At 41.1% G+C, this 19404-nt stretch overlaps 1 protein-coding gene across 1 annotated transcript; it reads left to right on the top strand.

Moving 5' to 3' along the window:
• Window positions 1–2085: 2085 nt before the first annotated feature.
• On the top strand, window positions 2086–3576 carry LOC129725381 (chymotrypsin-1-like). Its single transcript, XM_055681154.1, has 3 exons — window positions 2086–2169; window positions 2231–2793; window positions 2858–3576. The coding sequence occupies exons 1-3, from the start codon at window positions 2118–2120 to the stop codon at window positions 3050–3052; spliced, it is 810 nt and encodes a 269-aa protein (XP_055537129.1). The 5' UTR covers window positions 2086–2117; the 3' UTR covers window positions 3053–3576.
• The last annotated feature ends 15828 nt before the right edge of the window (window positions 3577–19404 follow it).

The raw sequence follows: 19404 nt of genomic DNA on the forward strand, positions 1-19404 counted from the left end.
ATCTGCGAGCTCCCTTATAATGATTTTTTATTCGCAAAACTGGTGCGGTAAGATAAGTGACCGCAAAAAAAAACAACTTAACCACTGCAAACCGTTGACCGACATTCTGGTTTTTTGGGGGGTTCAATTCGGTGGAGCACGGCGAACCCGAAACTACGGGAAACCGGTGGTGTCGTGTACAGCATGTTGATTCGTTCACGTTTATCTTTTGCCGACTCGATTGCAGCGAATTGAACTGGTTCTTTTGCATCACGCATTGAAGTTTTTTTTTGGCAAATATGGACCCACTAAGATTGATCGTCAGACTCGCAAGGCTATGTATATCGCGTTTCGATGCTGGGGGTGGAAACAAAGTTGCCCCATTATGGGTTCATTCAGTAGAAACCGGCAGTAAGCTGAATGGTACGCGACAACCCCCTTTTTAGAACTTGCCGAAAATGATCGGTTGTTGGACTGTTTCGGACAGCAGATGAAGATAGCTAACGAAAAATGAATCGATCACACGGGTTTGAAATATTGTGCAATTCTGACGGAATAGTTTTGCAATAATTGTTACTCTGGTTAAAATGACTCTTTTTTCAGCAAGATTGGAAATCCAGTTATTTAAGCGTATGTGCTCATAATTGACATTTACCGAGCTTTACCACACGAGCTGAGAAGGTCCCTCTAATGTGGTGTCTAGTACACAAACAATAAAAACAGACTGACGTCAAGAGTGCAAATGTGCACTTGGAGCACTTTTATTTTCATTTTCAGTGTTTGTTTTTCGTTTGCTGATGATATACCATATATGTACCTACTGAAATCGGATGTATGTCAGCAGAGTGTGTGGCTTGCGAGGAGTGACATTACCGATGAGATAACGGCCGTGTGGGGGCTTGTGCCTTCTCTTATGTCACTCACAAAATGCTCCGTTCGCGCATACACCGTTAAAGTAGTATAATAAGTCCGAGGGAATCGTGGACAGCCAGCTGATCAGACCAATTAGCGTGCGGTATCCTCTTGTGTGTGACCGCGGTTAACGAAAATGGTACATTGCAATTTGAAGTGCGGTCGCTTTAAGTGGCGCTCTGTAAACCGGGCTGGCGGTGTCCAAAATTTGCAATAGCATATGTGCGCACTAAACAATCGCAAAAACAAGCGAGGTACAATTTTGGGTGGTGTTAATTAGTTAGCCAAACAATAATGAGTAAAGGTCAGTTAGCGGGTTGCGAAATATTTCAATTTGAGCTGAAAACTTTCTGACAAAATGTTGCGAAAAATTTCACTTCGATGGTGATGAGGATGGTCACGATTTTTTGCGCTGAGGTCTCAATTTTAGCGCTGTAAAAGCGAGAAGTGTCGGTTAGGACTTTAAATGTTGAAAATATCGAAAGAATGGAAAATTTCCATCAATTTATACTAAAAAATATTAAATTTGCTAGTCCGCAGAAACTTTTTTCTCTTCATCTACAATTTATTTGACACGGCACAAATACAAATTAATGTTTAACGACGCCAATTATATCTGGTAGCTTACTTTCAAAGGATCTTAATAACTAGAAGCAAATTTCAGTAAAACGTATATAAGAAACATGTAGGGTAGGTCACGGCTCGCCAAGACATCACGAACAGGAACAGCCGGCTGCCTACTTTCGGCCTGCAGAGAAGCTATTAATTTAGACCTGGCGTCACGGTGTACAGGGCATGACCAAACAACGTGCTCTATGTCGTGATAACCTTCACCACAGGCACAGATACCACTCTCCCCGAGCCCAACACGACGGAGATGCGCGTCAAATCTATAGTGATTGGACATAAGCCGGGACATCACGCAAATGAAATCCCGACCTACATCCAAACCCTTGAGCCACGGGTTCGTCGATACCTTGGGGATTATGGAATATAACCACCTTCCCAGTTCCCCTTTAGTCAGTCCGCAGAAACTTATTTCGAACTACGACTTGTAGTCTTCATCAGTTCGTTCTGTTCGAAAAAAAAGAGCTAAGAATTCATTTTTTTTTATTTTGCCAAGCCGCCTAATCGATTTGACGCGAACAGTCGATAACCACCATCGTATTTAAATGTAGCTAATCAAAGAAAATCTCTACATTCGCTTATCACACTTTGTTTAAATCATGAACTTAGAGCTTGGGCTGTGTATTGTACTTTTGTTCGGTTTGGCACACGGTAGGTTTCCCATACCCAATTGACGGACAGGATCACAATTATTTTCGAGCTCTTCTCGCAGCATCGGAATCCCAGCCTCGCATCATTAAGGGAACGAAAGTGTCGATTGAGGACTTCCCGTACATCGTATCACTTCGAAATAACAATCAACATTCCTGCGGTGGCAGCATCCTCTCGGAAAACTGGATTATGACGGCTGCTCACTGTGTTAAATACGCCGAAATTTCAAAACTCTCTATTCAAGCTGGACGGACAAAGGTCTCCAAACGCGTTGATTTGTCGGTCTACGGTGTTAAGCAGGTCATTCTGCATCCCCAGTACGATGAAAAAAATAGTTGGCAGAACGATATTGCTCTATTGAAATTGACGGAACCGCTACAGCTTTCGGACTCGGTACGTCCGGTTCGACTACCTGCCGTTTGCTACGAAGTCACTGGTCCGGATCTTAATGCGGTGGTGGTAGGTTGGGGCGTTACTCGTCGGGGTGTACTGTCCAAAAATCTGCAAAAATTAATTTATCTGATCGTTCCGCATCATGAGTGCTTTGAACAGCACAACAATTTTCCGATTTATCGAACCCAAATTTGTGCTGCCGATCCGACCTATCGTAGGGCCGAGTGTAATGTACGAAACTAATCATTTTCCTTCCTGAAATAATTAGTTAGTTATGCTTTTCCTATTGTTGCAGGGTGACTCCGGTGGTCCCCTGATGTACCAAGGAGTACAGGTTGGTATTATTTCGTGGAGTGAAAAACCGTGCACTGTAGCACGATTTCCAGGTGTAATGACCAAAGTATCGCATTACATCAGGTTCATTTATATGCATACCGATGTGGAACTGGAGGATGACAATTTTCACCAGTGCACTGGCGAGGGAAAATAAATTTGCCATTCGAAAAGGTCGTTTTATTGCAGACCAACCAATATTTAGTAACTGGGCGTATTTTCTAAGTGAAATACAAGACGCCAAAGTGACAAGGAGAAAGTAATAAAAGGTAATAGAGAATGTAATATTTGAACGCATTGTATGTTGAAGTGATACACCAGTTTGGAGGCTGGAAATCCTTGAATGTTCGTTGATATTAGATTTTGCTTAAACAACAACAAACAATTTCGAGCTATAATTGAAAAGAAGCCGCCATTTTTCCGAGATATATTTTTGCCAGAACCTCGGTAACATACAAAATATACCTTTCATTACTGACTTAACGTGATGCATGAACGTGAGTTACTGATGATTCGAGTTTTTATATGGTTGTATTATCCCAAAAAAAATTTTAAGAATACTAGCTTGGATTTTTTTAGAGAAGTATTTTTTCTTTCAACGGATTAAATAGTCGGAGTGACCGAACAGACCGAGCCAAGCGTCAAAAACATTATTTCGAGTAATCAGCGTTCAAAGTTTAACCACCCCGGATGTTTTCTGTAAGCTGCTACTGCTGAATTTCCGTTTTTTCATGAAAGAGTGAATTTTTGCAGCCAAAGAAAAGGAAAGCAAAACCTTGGCGCTACATTCCGATTCGGAACTCGACCTTTTGTTTATTATACACAAACGTTGCCAACTGTTTACTGTACAGGACAATTGCGGGGCAAGCGCTACGAGCCTACTGACACTAGCAGTGTTTCCCGAGCCGAGACTCGAACCTAGGACGATTGACGTCGTACCTCGAGACCGTCTGGGGATTTTTACATCTGGTCGCACGCTGACCAAATAGTCTAAGATGCGTTCCATTGCAGCATCTGCAAGGTATGTTTGTTCTCGAGAAAAAATATTATAAAACTTTGCTCAAACTCCAGTTTCGACTTTAAAAAAATGTTACTTATTACTTTCGTACAAGAGCAAACTATTTAACACAAAACACAATCACCCAGAGTAGCTAAACCATTGATTTTTCAGCCCATTACCCACCATTTCGGAATTGATTAAGTGCACACAATCGATTACACTGGTCGACAAAAATGAAACACAAGTTGCCCTGAAACATAAAAGAGAATTGCTTCTAACCATTCCTGTGAATTACGGTGCTCCTAGTGAATGCAGAAGTACGTCAAATTGTGGCAGAGTAATTGCTCACCGGATCTGTCGCTTCTACGTTTGTTTACGGGAAAACTCATGTAAGCCTCTGAAAAAGTTATCTTTGCAGGGGGCACCAAAATTCACAGGAATGGTGTAACCAACGGTTTCAAAGGGACTGGCCTTGGGTCTTCAACCCAAGCTATTTGCAACACTCACGGGCAGTCGTTCTCCTTCGTTTGGCTCTGTAAATCAGGCTGACAGTTCGATTAGGTGACAGAAATACTACCACTACCAAATTATTTGGCAGCGGTGTACTTCTGGGGCTGCGTACCAACCGTCATACCTGCCCATAGAATGGTGTGAACGGACCCCGAAAAATAAACATCAGGGACATTCACTAACCGCGTCCTCCGGAACCCAACTAACGCAAGCGGATGCGGAGGAATTGTCAAACTTCGGCTACTTTTCGCTGATGTAAACTCCCTCTTAACAACCTTTAGCTTCAGAAGCTTGGCTGATGGGGAGATGTCTTTCTTCTGATCCCGACCTTCGACAAGAGTAGAAGTGCGCGGCGCAGTCTTAAGAATATTTCAATCGTTTAAAATTTATAATATAAAAGGAAGTGTTGGTCTTACCAAAGGCAAAGAAGATAACAAAAAAAAAAACCCACAGGGATACACAGAAAATTAAGTAGTTAAAGTTAGTACAGAAAAGTAGAAGTGAGCACGAAGGTTGGTGGTGTTAAATATAATTTCAAATTATCTCAGGGTTTAACATTCACTAAAACTTATAGCTAAATAATACACATTGCGACTTAAAAGCTAGTGCACGCTGTACGACTTAAAATATAAAAACAAGAAAAAAACGGAAAAGGTATGGTAAAATTGTTAAAATATTTGTAATGTATTTGATATTGTATCGTAACAGTGAAAAAAAAGAGAATTTCGATGAGTTAGCTAATAAAATCGAAAAGGCCTGATATGGCCTTTTTCCGTCTCTTGGAATCAATTTCCGAGTTTTATTTCGCAGGAACAGAAACCCCTGAAAAATCCGCCTTCAAGCTTAGAGGTGTTGGATTGTGTCGCTATATTCCACGTGCTGGCATTTCTGCGGTACAGGTCGATTAGGGGTCCCCGATCGAAGAGGCTATCGGCCTACAGAGACGAAAAACAGAAAGGCCGTTGGGTCGAATCAGTCCACGTGTTGGTATTTCGGCGGTCCAGTTCGACTAGCAGTCCCCGATCCAACAGTTAACCAGACGGCGGAGACGAAGACGGAAGAGCGGTTTGATCGATTCAGTATCCAAACTCACGGTGGGTAAAGCAACATCCCGAATGCTGGAGTCCCGACGGATTGACTCGGATCCTACATTGGCAATCGTCGTCCTTCAGTGACGAGTGAGACTAGAGAAGGAACCCACGGGACTGTGCTGAAGGCAACCAGGAAGGAAATAGTATTTAACGGAAAATTTGTGAGTTGTTCATAACCGAAGTTAAGCCTAGCAGATAAAAGTTTATCGCAAGTGTCGTGCGTGAGTCCATACACTTTCCTTTTTGTTTTGAAAAGTTCGCTGTACTCCGAACCGGTAAAGCGGTTTCCAACCCTCGCTTGTTTTAGGTCGGTTTAAAAACTTAGACATCTCTCGGCTTGTGAGCATACCTTCTTTGTTAGGGTTCGCGTGTGTAGACGGGCCACAGTCGACCGCTAGTTTTTGTCATTGATTCGCGAAAAGTTCCCATTCACATCTGGGTGAAATATTTCCGGGCTACGAGAGATTGAACAGCCTGATTTTACCCGCCTTGGGAGAAGAACGACCCCGAGATCGCTCTCCCTACATTTACCTCGTGCGCGTAGGGAGGGATGAAGTAAAGAGTTACAATGGTTAACCACCTAAAATCTTTTAAATTTTCATTCCAGTTTGAGCTGTAGGACAAAACCTGTGTTTATTAGTGTTATATATAAGTTACTTTAAAAACACTATGTGAAATGAAACTGTTACCTTACTTTGCCATCAGTTGTTTGAACTATGAAATTGGGCTTGTTGAGTGCTTTATTTCTAGTCTGTAACGTGAAAGATAGAGTCGTCTCCATTCCACTCGCTTCATGCCTGCAGTTCGTCAGCTCTGCGTAGGGTCCTTAGGTTGTCTTCCACCTAATCGATCCACCTTGCTCGCTGTGCACTTCTCCGTTTCCTCCCTGACGGATTGATTTCAAGGATCATCTTTACCGGGCTGTCGTCCGAAATCGTCACGATATGTCCAGCCCTCCGCAACCTGCCTATCCTAGAGGTGTTGACAATAGACGGCTCCCCAAGCAGCTCCTGCAGTTCGTGGCTCATTCGTCTTCTCCACGTTCCGTTTTCCATCTGCATTCCACCGAAGATGATACGCAACACCTTTCGCTTGAAGACCACAAGGTTGGTCCTCCACAAGCATAGTCTATGTCTCATGGCTGTAGAGGACTACCGATCTGATCAGTGTCCTGTAGATGGTCAACTTGGTGCAGCGGCGAATTCTACTCGATCGGAACGTCTTACGGAGACCAAAGAATGCACGATTTCCTGTCATTAGTTACCAGTGACCCCAGGTGCACGAACTTGTCGACCACCTCGATTTCATCACCAACTTGAACTAGAGCTGCGAGGTTAGTACTGTCTTCTCGTGAACCCCCTTCTTTCATGTATTTTGTCCTCGCTGCAGTAATGACCAGTCCAATCTGTTTGGCTCCGGTCTTTAGTTCGATGTACGTATCCGTCATCTTCACAAAGATCCGAGCCACAATGTCGACATCGTCGTCGTAGCCAAACAGTTGGACTGACTTTTGGAATATCGTGCCATTCGTGTTACATCTGCACCTGCAGGGCAATATTAAACAGTAGGCACGAGAGACCATCACCTTGCCTTAAACCTCTTCGAGTTTCGAAGAGGCTCGAGAGTGCCCCCGATACTCGAACTAAAGATAGACAGGGTTTGTCCGGTAATCTGCATTCGCTATGACTAGTCTCGATCGATTGTGTCGTATGCCGACTTGAAATCGATGAATAGATGATGTGTGAGGGCGTTTCACATATTTCTGAATAACCTGCCGAACCGCGAATATCTGATCCGCGGAGGCACGGACACCCATGAATCCCGCCTTGCTGTACCCCAAGAACTGCTTCGCAAATGGTGATAGTCGACGGCAGAGTATTTGGGAGAGTACCTTGTAGGCGGCATTCAACAGACCTTACCTTACCGGTCAGCAAACCTTACCTTACCAGTCAGACGAGAGCCGTGGTGGCTCGTGCTGTATCAAGCAGTTGTCTCCATGTTGCTTGGTCTTGGGCTCCTCCGATCTAGTCGAGCCATCGTACATGGTGCGCCCCTCTAGCTGTGGTGCCGAAAGGGTTGCTTAAGAGGAGTGATCCCACCGCAATCTATTATCTTTCGTCAGGTGTGCAATGGGGTTTTCTCCAAGTAGCGCATGCAGCTCATGGTTGCTGCACCGTCGCCATTCTCCGTCATCCGATGCACCTTTCGTTCAAAAACGTTAAGATCCTCCGCGAGAAGCATTGTTGTCTCGATTCCGTAGAAGACTACCGGTTTTATCAGGATTTCGTACAACGTCAATTTCGTGCGTCGCCGCACTCCACTCGATTGAAGTGTCATCCAAAGTGAAAAGTAGGCACGATTTACAGCCTGGATGCTTCTCTAGATCTCTTTGTAGTGTTACTGTAGGCGGTCACCAGTGACTCCAAATACATGAGCTCGTCGACCACCTCAAGCTCATCGCCGTCTACAGAGACTTGAGTTGGGGGGCTGATACTGTTATTTTTCTTGGAGCTTCTCGCTCGCATGTATTTCGTTTTCGACGTATTTATTCGCAGTCCGATTCGTCCGGCTTCGGCTTCCAGTCGGGCGTAAGTTTCCTCTACCGTCACAAAGTTACGCGAAGCCCAGAAGCTGAACAGACCTTGTGAAAATCGTGCCTCTCGTGTCGTTGCTCGTCCTCCGGATCACACCCTCAAGGGCGATGGTCAACAACAAACAGGAAAGTCTTAACCCTCTGCACGATTCAGGGGGGTTTGAGAGTACCCCCGAAATACGCACGTAGCACATCACTTGCGTCGTGGTGGCCTTAATCAATTGAGTTAGTTTATACGAAAGTCCGTTGTCGTGCATGATGTGTCATAGCTGTTCTCGATCGACTGTTTCACAGGCCACCGTGAAATTGATGAAAATTTGATGTGTAGGCACGTTGTACTCGCGACATTTCTGTAAGATCTGTCGGATTGAGAAGATCTGGTGGCACGAGCTTCCATGAAGCCCGCTTGGTGGTACTGTCGCATGAATCACCTGGTTGAAGGTGATAGACGAAGACAATATATACGTTTGCGTTGCGTTGACGTTAATTTGACAGAAAATGTATGGGCTAACTGTAAAATTGCCGCAAACTCAACCGCTACGTATCCATTGTGTTTAGGCCTTGAGAGTATTTTGTAGGCGGCATTGAGAGCGATATACCGCGGTAGCTGTGGCACTCCAGTTTGTCGCCCTTATTGTAGATGAGGCAGACGACTTTCTCCATTCACCCGTCCGGCCGTTGTTCCTCCTTCAAAATCGTAAAAATTACCCATGCAGCGCCTCTCTGCATGTTGAAAGATCTCGCTCGGCAGCCCGTCTTTGCCTGCGGCTTTGTTGTCCTTCAGCTTCCCGATCTCACAAAGTACTTCATTAACATCGGGGGCTGGTACTAGGTCAGCTCCTAATGTACACGATCCTCTTGCTTTTGTCTGACAATCGTGGTCATGTCGTTCCGTGCCCGTTTGTAATTGGCCTTGTATATCGACCAGGTCCGGTTCTTTCAATTCACCGCTGCCTCACGCTTCCCGTCATACCAGTCGTTTCTGCCACTCGGTACTTCCACTCCTAGTCTCGCCTTTACGGTCTCCTCGATAGCTGTGCGAACGCTGCACCAGCCGCTCTCGAGAGGCGATGCGTCAAGCCCCGTTTCGAGCCGTTGCGCGTATTCTTCCGCGGCCTGGGAGTCCCAGAGCTGCTTGTTGTTGAGCCGCGGGGCTCGGCGATGTTGCACTTGGTATACGGTCGACAGTTACCGCAACTAGGTAGTGGTCCGGGCCAATATCCGCACCGCGATTGGTGCGTACGTTTGTAATGTCTGAGAAGAACCGGCCGTTGATGAGAACAAGGTCAGTTTGGTTTGCTGTACGTGGATCTGTTGATCTCCAGGTGGTTTAGTGAATGTCATTTCGCGAAAAGAAGGTACTTCGAACTGCCAGTCCTCGAGAAGCTGCGAAGTCACACACATTGCTGACCGTTGTCGTTCGTCACGGTGTGTAGGCTGTACCGATCTGAGCGTTCATGTCCCTGATGACGATCTTGATGTCTTCACGCGAGCAGCTTTCGTAAAGTTTCTCCACCTAGGCGTAGATCGCTTCTTACTCTACATCGGGTCTTCCTTCGTGAGGTCAGTGCACATTTCGGATAGTATATTTGTGGAGCCGGCCTTTTATTCTCAACAAACACAACCTGTTGCTGATCGCCCGCCACTTGATCACACGACTTTGCATTCTGCCCAGCACTATAAAGCCGGTATCCAGCTCATTGGTTGTGCCGCCGCTTTGATAATACTGTGCCACAAAACCTCCGTACCTTCTCTCCTTTCCGACAAAACTGGAACACACCTTCCTTCCATTTACTCCTCCGGAACTCCCAAACCTTGACAACGACCCAGTGCACGACTTCAGCCAGTCTTTCTCTACCGTATTTTAACAGCTCGCTGGGAAGTTGGTCCACTATAGCAGCTTGACTGTTTTTCAGCCAGCCAATCTTCTCCTCCACCTCCAAGAGATCAGGGACTGGAATTCTGTTGTCTTCTGATCGGCACCAAGATCTGGTACCATGCCATCTTCTGCTTCCACAAAGTTTGAATCGGCAAAACATTAAGTTTATGAAATATGCTCAATTTTTTCGTAGGTAACTCTATTTCCTTGGAGTTTTCTCAAATCACATATCCCTACACAAAAAGATCACGTTATAAATCAAACAGAAATAGTAGTCACTGACTACTAGTCAGAACATATTTTTCGACAGATAAGGTATCACTGACAGTAACATGTATAAAACCTTCGACAATCGTGTATGAAAAGGACGTTTCTTACTCACCTACAGAAATTATGTCACTAGTATTAATTCACTTTGGAGCATGCGGAACTGATGGTGTCAGGATTCGACTTATACTTCAAACTCGCAATTCATACCTTTTGAACTAGATGAAACGAGTATAGTGTCACAAGCTTCTTTTTTTTGCTACTGACGAAGAGAACCAAATAATGCTTAAAATGCAAATGAGCTGAAATGAAATTTGAACTGTGACTATAACTACAGCTTGATGTCGTCTGCGACGACGCTTCAGTGCATCAATACCAATCAAACGGCAGCGATCTGAATCCGGAGGGAGGCAGTGGCGTAGCTATGGTTTGATGGGCCTGGTGCGGTAACAAAAATGTGGGCCCCCAATGAAAATGACTGGGCAGTTTTTTATTTTATAAAAGGAATTGAGACAAATAAAATATTAAGATTTTTCTACTTCAGTGCGTCTTGAACTGTCCTACAGATCAGACGTTTTTTCGGTTGCTTGTGGACTGGTCTTTGACTGCCTATAGCTTCAAAGTTTGTGTTTGTCAGTGTGTCTTTTAAAGACTACCTGAAAGTTATTTCCCATCAGTCTTTCTCAAGACTACCTACTTTTGAATTTAACATTTGTTTTAACTTTTTTCGTATCACCTGAAATGGCTGGACGGAAAAAGAAACCTCGCATCGCTGCGGGGAGGAAAAGAGAGGCATCTCTTTCTGACACATCGAGTGTCTGTAGTGACAATCCTTTTGATATTTTGCCTGAGCAAGAAGCTGGTGAAATGGAAGTTATTAATAATGAAACTATACAAAATATAAAATCTTTAAAAAAGGAGAAAGTTCCACCTATTGTGGTAACTATTTCTTCTGAATTTAATATATTCAAAAAGGAACTTTCAACGTTTGTTTCTGACGTTAAAGTTACCTATTAGATTGGCCGTAGAGGTGAATGCCGCTTATTAGCCGACGCAGTAAAGGGTCGTGATCGTCTTGTTCAGTATTTAACTGACAAGATGTACAAATTTTGTACATACGATACCAAGAACGCCAAGCCGTTCAAGGTTGTCTTGAAAGGTCTCACCAACGATCAAACCGTTGATGAGATCAAACTTACTTTAACAGAATTACTTGGCATAGCCCCTACCCAAGTAATTCTAATGAAACAAAAATCACGAGGCGAAAACAGTCAGAGAACTGGAATTTCCCTTGTTAATTATTTAATTCATTTTAACCGCAATGAGGTTAACAACTTAAAATTTTTTGAAAAAGCACATGTGCGTGTAAAGTGGGAAATTTATAGGAAGTATGGCGGAGGTGAAAAGCATATCACCCAATGCCGTACTTGCCAACGTTATGGCCATGGTTCCAAGTTCTGTAACATGGACCAAAAATGTCTTAATTGTGGAGACGCTTCTCACAAAAAGGACACATGTCCTCTGAAAGAGAGTAAAAATTTTCGCTGTGCGAATTGTAACGGCAACCATATGTCAAATTTTTATCAATGCCCAGTCCGTTTAGCAATTGTTAAGGCAAGGCAAGGTAAACAAAATCCAAAACAAACTTCAAAACAAAATTCTCCAAGCGTACCAGTGACACATAGTTTACCTACTCCTTTGCATACCCGTTTAACATATGCACAGGTTACAGGTAGTTCGAACAGTCTACCGCCTAATGTTGGTAGTTCGAAAATGACCGCTAATATGGGTAAGCAAAACACGCTAGAAAATAATTGTACACCTATTACCCCAGCTAATATTGCTACCGAAAATATTTTTTCTAATGTCAACTGCCTGGGGCCTATTACGGCAGGTAAACTTACTTTTTTGCAACAGGCAATGTTCGATCTTATGAACGCCATGTTGCAGGCAAAATCAATGTTTGAAGCCATTCAAATAGGCACAAATTTTACTATTAAAATTGTTTCTAATTTAAAATTTAGCAATGATTTTAAATAAAACAATTAAAATATTAAACTGGAATGCTCGCTCATTGAAGGCCAATGAGAATGAGCTTTTCAATTTTTTAACAGTAAGAATGTGCATATTGCAATTATTACTGAAACATTTTTGAAACCTAACATAAAATTAAAATATGATCCCAATTACGTGGTTCATAGATATGATAGGATTCAGGGTTCCGGCGGTGGAGTTGCAATTGTTATTCATCGCCGAATCAAACATCGTGCTCTTCCCCATCTTGAGACGAAAGTTATTGAAACTTTGGGAATTGAAGTTCAAACTGAACTTGGGATTTTATTTATTGCCGCAGCATATTTACCATTTCAATGCACACGCGAGCTCAAAAATTATTTTAAAGGTGATTTACAAAAACTCACCAGAAATCGTTCGAAATTTTTCATAATCGGCGATTTTAACGCTAAATATCGTTCATGGAATAATTCTCAAAGTAATTCCGATGGCAAAATTTTATTCAATGATTGTTCTTCAGGATACTATTCTATTTTGTCTCCGAATAGTCCTACATGCTTTTCTTCTGTAAGAAACCCTTCAACAATTGATTTGGTGCTAACAGATCAAAGTCAGGTATGTAGTGATTTGATCACACATGCTGACTTTGATTCTGACCATCTTCCAATAACTTTTTCTTTATCACATGAATCAGTTTTAAACCCTACGAGCTCTGTTTTTAATTATACAAAAATTATATTGAGAGAAATTTTAATAATGAGCTTGATTTGCAAAACGAAGTGAATATTGATTCCGCTTTGGAAGCATTAAAATTTGCAATTGTTGATGCCAGGAATTATTCTGTTCCAAAGGCTCAAGTGAAATTTGATTCACCAATAATTGACGAAAATCTTCAACTTCTAATTCGTTTGAAAAATGTCCGCAGACGTCAATATCAACGTTTTCGTGACCCTGTTTTTAAAACTATTTATAAAGATTTACAGAAAGAGATTAGGCATAGATTTACTCTTCTGAGAAATCAAAATTTTGAGACTAAAGTTGAAAAATTGAAACCATATTCAAAACCATTTTGGAAGCTGTCGAAGATTCTTAAGAAACCTTCAAAGCCTATTCCAGTTTTAAAAGATGGTGAACGTTTTCTTGTATCCAATGAACAAAAGGCTCAAAGACTTGCTCAGCAGTTTGAGAGTGTTCATGACTCAAATTTGAATTTTGTGAGTCCAATTGAAAATGAAGTCACACGTCAATTTGATTTAATTTCTTCCCAGAATTTTTTACCTGCAGAAATAATTGAAACTAACTCGAATGAGATTAAATCAATTATTAAAAATTTCAAAAATATGAAAGCACCTGGTGACGATGGAATCTTTAATATACTAATCAAACATCTCCCTGAGAGCACAATGAATTTTGGTAAATGAATTTTTGGTAAAAATTTTCAATTGCTGCTTCAAAATTGCATATTTTCCCAAATTATGGAAAAATGCAAAAATTACTCCAATTTTAAAGCCGGATAAGAATCCAGCTGAGGTTTCAAGTTATCGACCAATCAGTTTGCTTTCTTTAATAAGTAAACTGTTTGAGAGAATTATTCTTAACAGAATGATGTCACACATCAACGAAAATTCAATTTTTGCAAATGAACAGTTTGGATTTCGTCATGGGCATTCCACAACTCATCAATTGCTCCGAGTTACTAATATGATACGAGCTAACAAATCTGAAGGTTATTCCACTGAAGCTGCTCTTTTAGACATAGAAAAAGCATTCGACAGTGTTTGGCATAAAGGTTTGATTGTGAAATTGCAAACTTTTAATTTTCCAATTTTCCTAATCAAAATTTAAAAAAATTATCTTACTGATCGAACTCTGCAGGTTGTCTATCAGAATTCAAAATCTGATAGATTTCCTGTCAGAGCAGGTGTGCCTCAAGGTTCAGTCTTGGGTCCAGTCCTGTACAATATATTCACTTCAGATCTTCCTGATTTGCCTCCAGGATGCACAAAGTCATTGTTCTGCGATGACACAAGCATTTCCGTAAAAGGAAAAAGTCTTCGTGTCATATGCAGTCAATTGCAGAAAAGTTTAGATATTTTTTCTTCCTACTTGCAAAAGTGTAAAATCTCTCCCAATGCTTCTAAAACTCAAATGATAATTTTTCCGCATAAGCCTAGGGCTTCTTTCCTCAAGCCAAACAATAATCACGTTGTCAAGATGAATGGGGTTATTTTAAGTTGGTCCGACAAGGTAAGTACTTGGGACTAATTTATGATAAAAAACTTATTTTCAAAGAGCACATTGAGAGTATACAAGCCAAGTGCATCAAATATACGAGATGTTTATATCCTCTCATTAACAGGAATTCTAAACTTTGTTTAAAGAACAAACTTTTGATTTACAAACAAATTTTTAGACCAGCAATGCTTTATGCTGTACCGATCTGGCCAAGTTGCTGTTCAACAAGGAAGAAAACGCTCCAAAGGATTCAGAATAAAATTCTGAAAATGATTTTGAAGCGTCCTCCTTGGTTTGGAACACTCGAATTACATAGACTTACTGGTGTTGAACCATTAGAAGCTATGTCAAATAAAATTATTAACAATTTTCGACAAAAATCGTTGCAATCCTCAATTGCTACGCTAAGCTCTCTTTATAGCCAATAATTTAGCATTTAAGTTAGTTGTAAGTTTACTTCCCCTCTTCCGACAAGTAGGTTTAAATCCCTACGAATGATAAGTCCTAATTGCGAAAGCAAACAAATCCTAACAATTAAAATTACAAATATCTAACAGTGTTGAGAAGTCACCATTTGTGATTGGACACACATACTCATTATTTACTAATATTTATCATAAATACTTAAGCTACTAACAAATCCCCCCCATTAATTAATAAGATTTTTCTACTTATTTATTTCGTTTTTAAGGGTAATTTAGATACCTACTATCCGTGCTTTTTGATTGGCAGAATCAGAAATTACAGATTCAAAATCAATGGAATCAGCAGTGGTGGCATCATTCCGCTAATTTGCTAATTGCTAATTAGCGGCGCTAATATTCAATTAGCGATTTAGCGTTTTCGCTAATTTGAATAGCGGACTGTTAGCGTCGCTAAAATTTTGGCCTTCGAATCGCTAATTCGCTAATTTTGTAGGGAAGCGACAAAATTGCTTCAAATTGATTGCTTCAAATGATGAACATACCTTAATGCAAAAGTTACTTTTGGAACAAATGTTTCATACGAACAAATTTAATTGTGATAATTGTCTACACACTTAAAATTTATTGCCGGGTCTCGATAATTTTTGCCGAGAACGGCACCACTAAGTGCTCGCTTAAAAAATTTATGGCAGCAGCTTTTTCGTGAATCTCGGTTCACTCAACTGAAATTTCGGCACAAAATATCCGTAATCTCGGTAGTGATAGCTCGGTATTACTTTGTGCCAAAATTTCAGTTAGGTTGCGCCGAGATTTACGAAAAAATACGACAGCTGTCGTTAATTTTTCAACCGAGCACTCAGTGGTGCCGTTCTCGGCAAGAATTACCGAGACCCGGCAATAAATTTTAAGCGTGTAGAATTCATTAAGCAAACAGTATGTGAAGTAAAGAGAGCAAAAATAAGCGAACTGGAAATGTGTAGAATTCCTTTCTTTACGACACAGGTGCAAGTCAGTTTTTTTACTCTAGGGTTCGAGTTATCGTAGAAGCTACAGGAGCATTCTGGAGAACAAGCTCAAGGTGATCTAGATTGAATTTTTGGAATGCCAAAAAATTCTGCATATTGCCATGCGCAACTTCGGTTCTCCTTTTCCAATCAAATAATATTTGAGATTTTAAAAACATTTGTATTACATACAAGCAGAATCACTTTTGTTGCTCCTCATATTCACAAAATTCTCAAGTATGACTGTTTTAAGAATTTTAAACCACTTTTTGTAAATAACACTCAAAAGTAATTATTTTTGTTTGTTTTTATAAGCAATAAACATATCCATATGACAATCTATGTATAAATAAGTTAGCGATTAGCGAAAGTTCTGCTAGTATGGATTTAGCGTTTAGTGATTATCGAGCTAAATCTTCCAGTAAACGAATTAGGGATTAGCGTCGCTAAATTTTTAGTTAGAGGTGCCCACCACTGGGAATCAATGATTTCACGTTCGTATGATAAAATGGCAAGGCTTGTTAATCTCAAGTTATTCATCGTTAACCTCAAATAGTTCTTGATCAATTTGAGAAACTTCTTTCGCAAGCTGCAATACTAATTCCAATCGCTAAAAAAAATCTGAGAGCGATTTCTATGTCGATCAATTTATACCTATGAATAAAATTCAAAGCTCTATTGCTCCACCTAGATGAATATTGTTGAATTCTATTAAAACCGAAACGTAGTCTTGGAGCGGTTTTCGTTCATCAATGAATTCGTCTCTATCGATTTCTCCTGAAGCCTTCTCTTAGATCCAGCTCTGCAACCGGATCCAAATAAATGTCGAGTGTTAAAAAAGCGTATTCCTCTGCGAGTTCATTTATCTGTTGAGATCTTGTGGCAATTTCCTGGATAATCCTGTCAACTGATGATATCATTTCTCGTCTTAATTCTTTCTTATAGCTTAGTCCAGCGTTTGCGCCTCTTCACCTGGCATTCTCTTCTTTCCACGAACACGTTTTTGTGGGTCTAGGTCAATTTCTAGTACAGTACACTTTTTTCTGCATACTTTAGAGCTCATTCCACAATTTTTTCTCGCTCTCGGTCAAAAACTTATGTAATGCCATCAACTTGTTAGCACACTCCTGTATATTCAGACTTTTTTGCTGCAAGTCTCCCAGCTGGTCTCGAGGTACGATGCTGGCCTAACAAGCCAGTCATCGTATGTTCGGGTCCCGGCTCGGGAGAGACTGTTAGTGTCAGTAGGATCGTAGTGCTAGCCGACTTAACAGTCGGCTGCGAAGTCTGTGTATAGTAGAACAGAAGGTCGAATTCCGATACGGAATATAGAATCAAGACTTTGCTTTGCTTGCTGCAAGTATTTCTGGGTATCGTTGATTTCAATAAGAATTGAAGCCCAAAAATCAAGAAGATGGGCATGTTGACCGGTTCGGTGTTCGCAAGATTTTGGGGCCCCTTTGGGTGGTGGGGCTGGTGCGGACCGCACCAACCGCACCCCCCTAGCTACGCTACGGAGGGAGGTTAGAAGGATCATGCCAGAAAAGAGATTTGAAGGATTTGAAACTTAGCAGGAAGTTTTAACTTATCTAGTTATTCAATGTGTTTACTTCACTTTTAAAAAATACAAGACAAAATCCGTATGTCAATGAACAACCTAGAGGATTCAACAGTAAACGAAGAGTTCGTCCGATTGGTGCGGGATACTTCTATTCTATGGAATATGCGTTTACCCCAGTACCAAAGCCGAGAATTAAAAGAACGGGAATGGGCCGAAGTTGGAGCACGCTTCAACCTTTCGGGTTAAAAAAGTTCGTGGCGCTACGAGGAAAAATACAAACGCGAACAAAAACTCGCTGAATCAAAAAAGTTTAACGCTTATACGAGAAACAGAAATTCCTCGATTCCGTTTCTATTTCGCGAGACCGACGGTGGTGTGCCCCGAAAATGAGCTTTAAAGGACAGCGTGTTTTTCCAATGACAACTTTGTACCAGCATGAATTCTCAAGTTTTATCAAAACATCGACTTCCCCTGCTCAACAAATGTCGGAGGAACCTTCCGTAATCGAGTCCAATGAAGCATATCAGGATAATCCAGATTTTTTCAATGATGCCGCAACACACGTTCCAAGTTCGAAAGATGCTGATAGCGGGGATTATCGAATAGGAGAAAAGATCGGATTCGAGGCGCATCAGCAGCCGCAAGAAGTAGAAGTTCATCCAAGTTCGTCACGAATAGACCAATTTCTAATCAGGCTAGAAACTAGAACAAACTAAATTCTTAATGATCACAGTCGACGGAATGTCAGCATAGCGAGATGTGAAACACTGGGACATTGAGATTTGGCACTAAAGTTCGATATCATTTTGAGTGAAGCAATTGCCAGTATAAAAAGGATCAACTGGAAAGGTTAACCAACAAACAGAAACAATAAATAGGTTATAATAAAAATATATGATGAAACAAAACTGGCGTGTAACTTTTGAAATTATCGTTGCGTGATGCAGGAGGAATGTAAAGCTGATCACGAGCTAGTTCTTTCGGCACCAGCTGCTAAACACATCTAAAAACATTGTAGACGTTGGGAATTTTCGATAGTTCGAACTTTCATGAAGAATTTCACGTTATTTGCATACACCAGCTTAAAACCATCACCTATCAGTAGGGTTACATCGTTAAAAAACAATGCGAATAGCAAAGGTCCTATATGACTTCCTTGGGGAGCACCTGACTTATTGGTGAATTGCGATGAAATGTTAGAATCAAGTTTTAGGCGCAGAACTCTTCCATGTGGATATGATCTCAGCCATTCAATGAACCGATGGGAGACACCTAGTTGGGAGGCTTTACGCAGTAGTTGTGCATACTATAAACAACCAAAAGCTGCTTTAAGATCGGTGTAAATTGCATCTACAATATTTGAACTTTTTGCTCCCTTTGCACAATACACGACGAGGTACACTTAGTAGAAACATAATGCTTACTACGAGAAAGTGCATAACCACTTACTATGATCTCGAACAGTTAAGTTGTAGTTAGTGTTTCAGACTGACTACTATAATATTCAAATAAATTTCAAACGGTTTAGGACTGTTTTCTACGATGTTTTTGCAATACAATTTAGTCCTTCTTTACGCAGTTCCATACATTTGGGACGTATACCTACATAAAAAAAACTTAACTGTAATTCTCATCGGCTAAGCCGCGTTCACCATCCTCTTGAAAAATAACTAATTGGTTGAATAACTAAAATTCAGACTCATGATTTATTGAGAAAAAACTTTCAAAAACCAATACCGAATCAAAACTTTAATTGAACTTTTTATCCAAACGATCGTTCAATCGATGAAGAAACACCCTGTGATCGCGCTCTGCGATGTTTTCGCTTTACTCCGTCTTACCTGTTTCTTTAAGCCATTCATCGTACCGTCTTGACATTTGCACGCCGTTCGTATGCTCGCTCAGCCAGGTATGCTTACGCTCAGGTGTCA

This window comes from Wyeomyia smithii, chromosome 2 (assembly GCF_029784165.1).
Source record: "Wyeomyia smithii strain HCP4-BCI-WySm-NY-G18 chromosome 2, ASM2978416v1, whole genome shotgun sequence".
In the NCBI taxonomy this organism is placed as follows: domain Eukaryota; kingdom Metazoa; phylum Arthropoda; class Insecta; order Diptera; family Culicidae; genus Wyeomyia; species Wyeomyia smithii.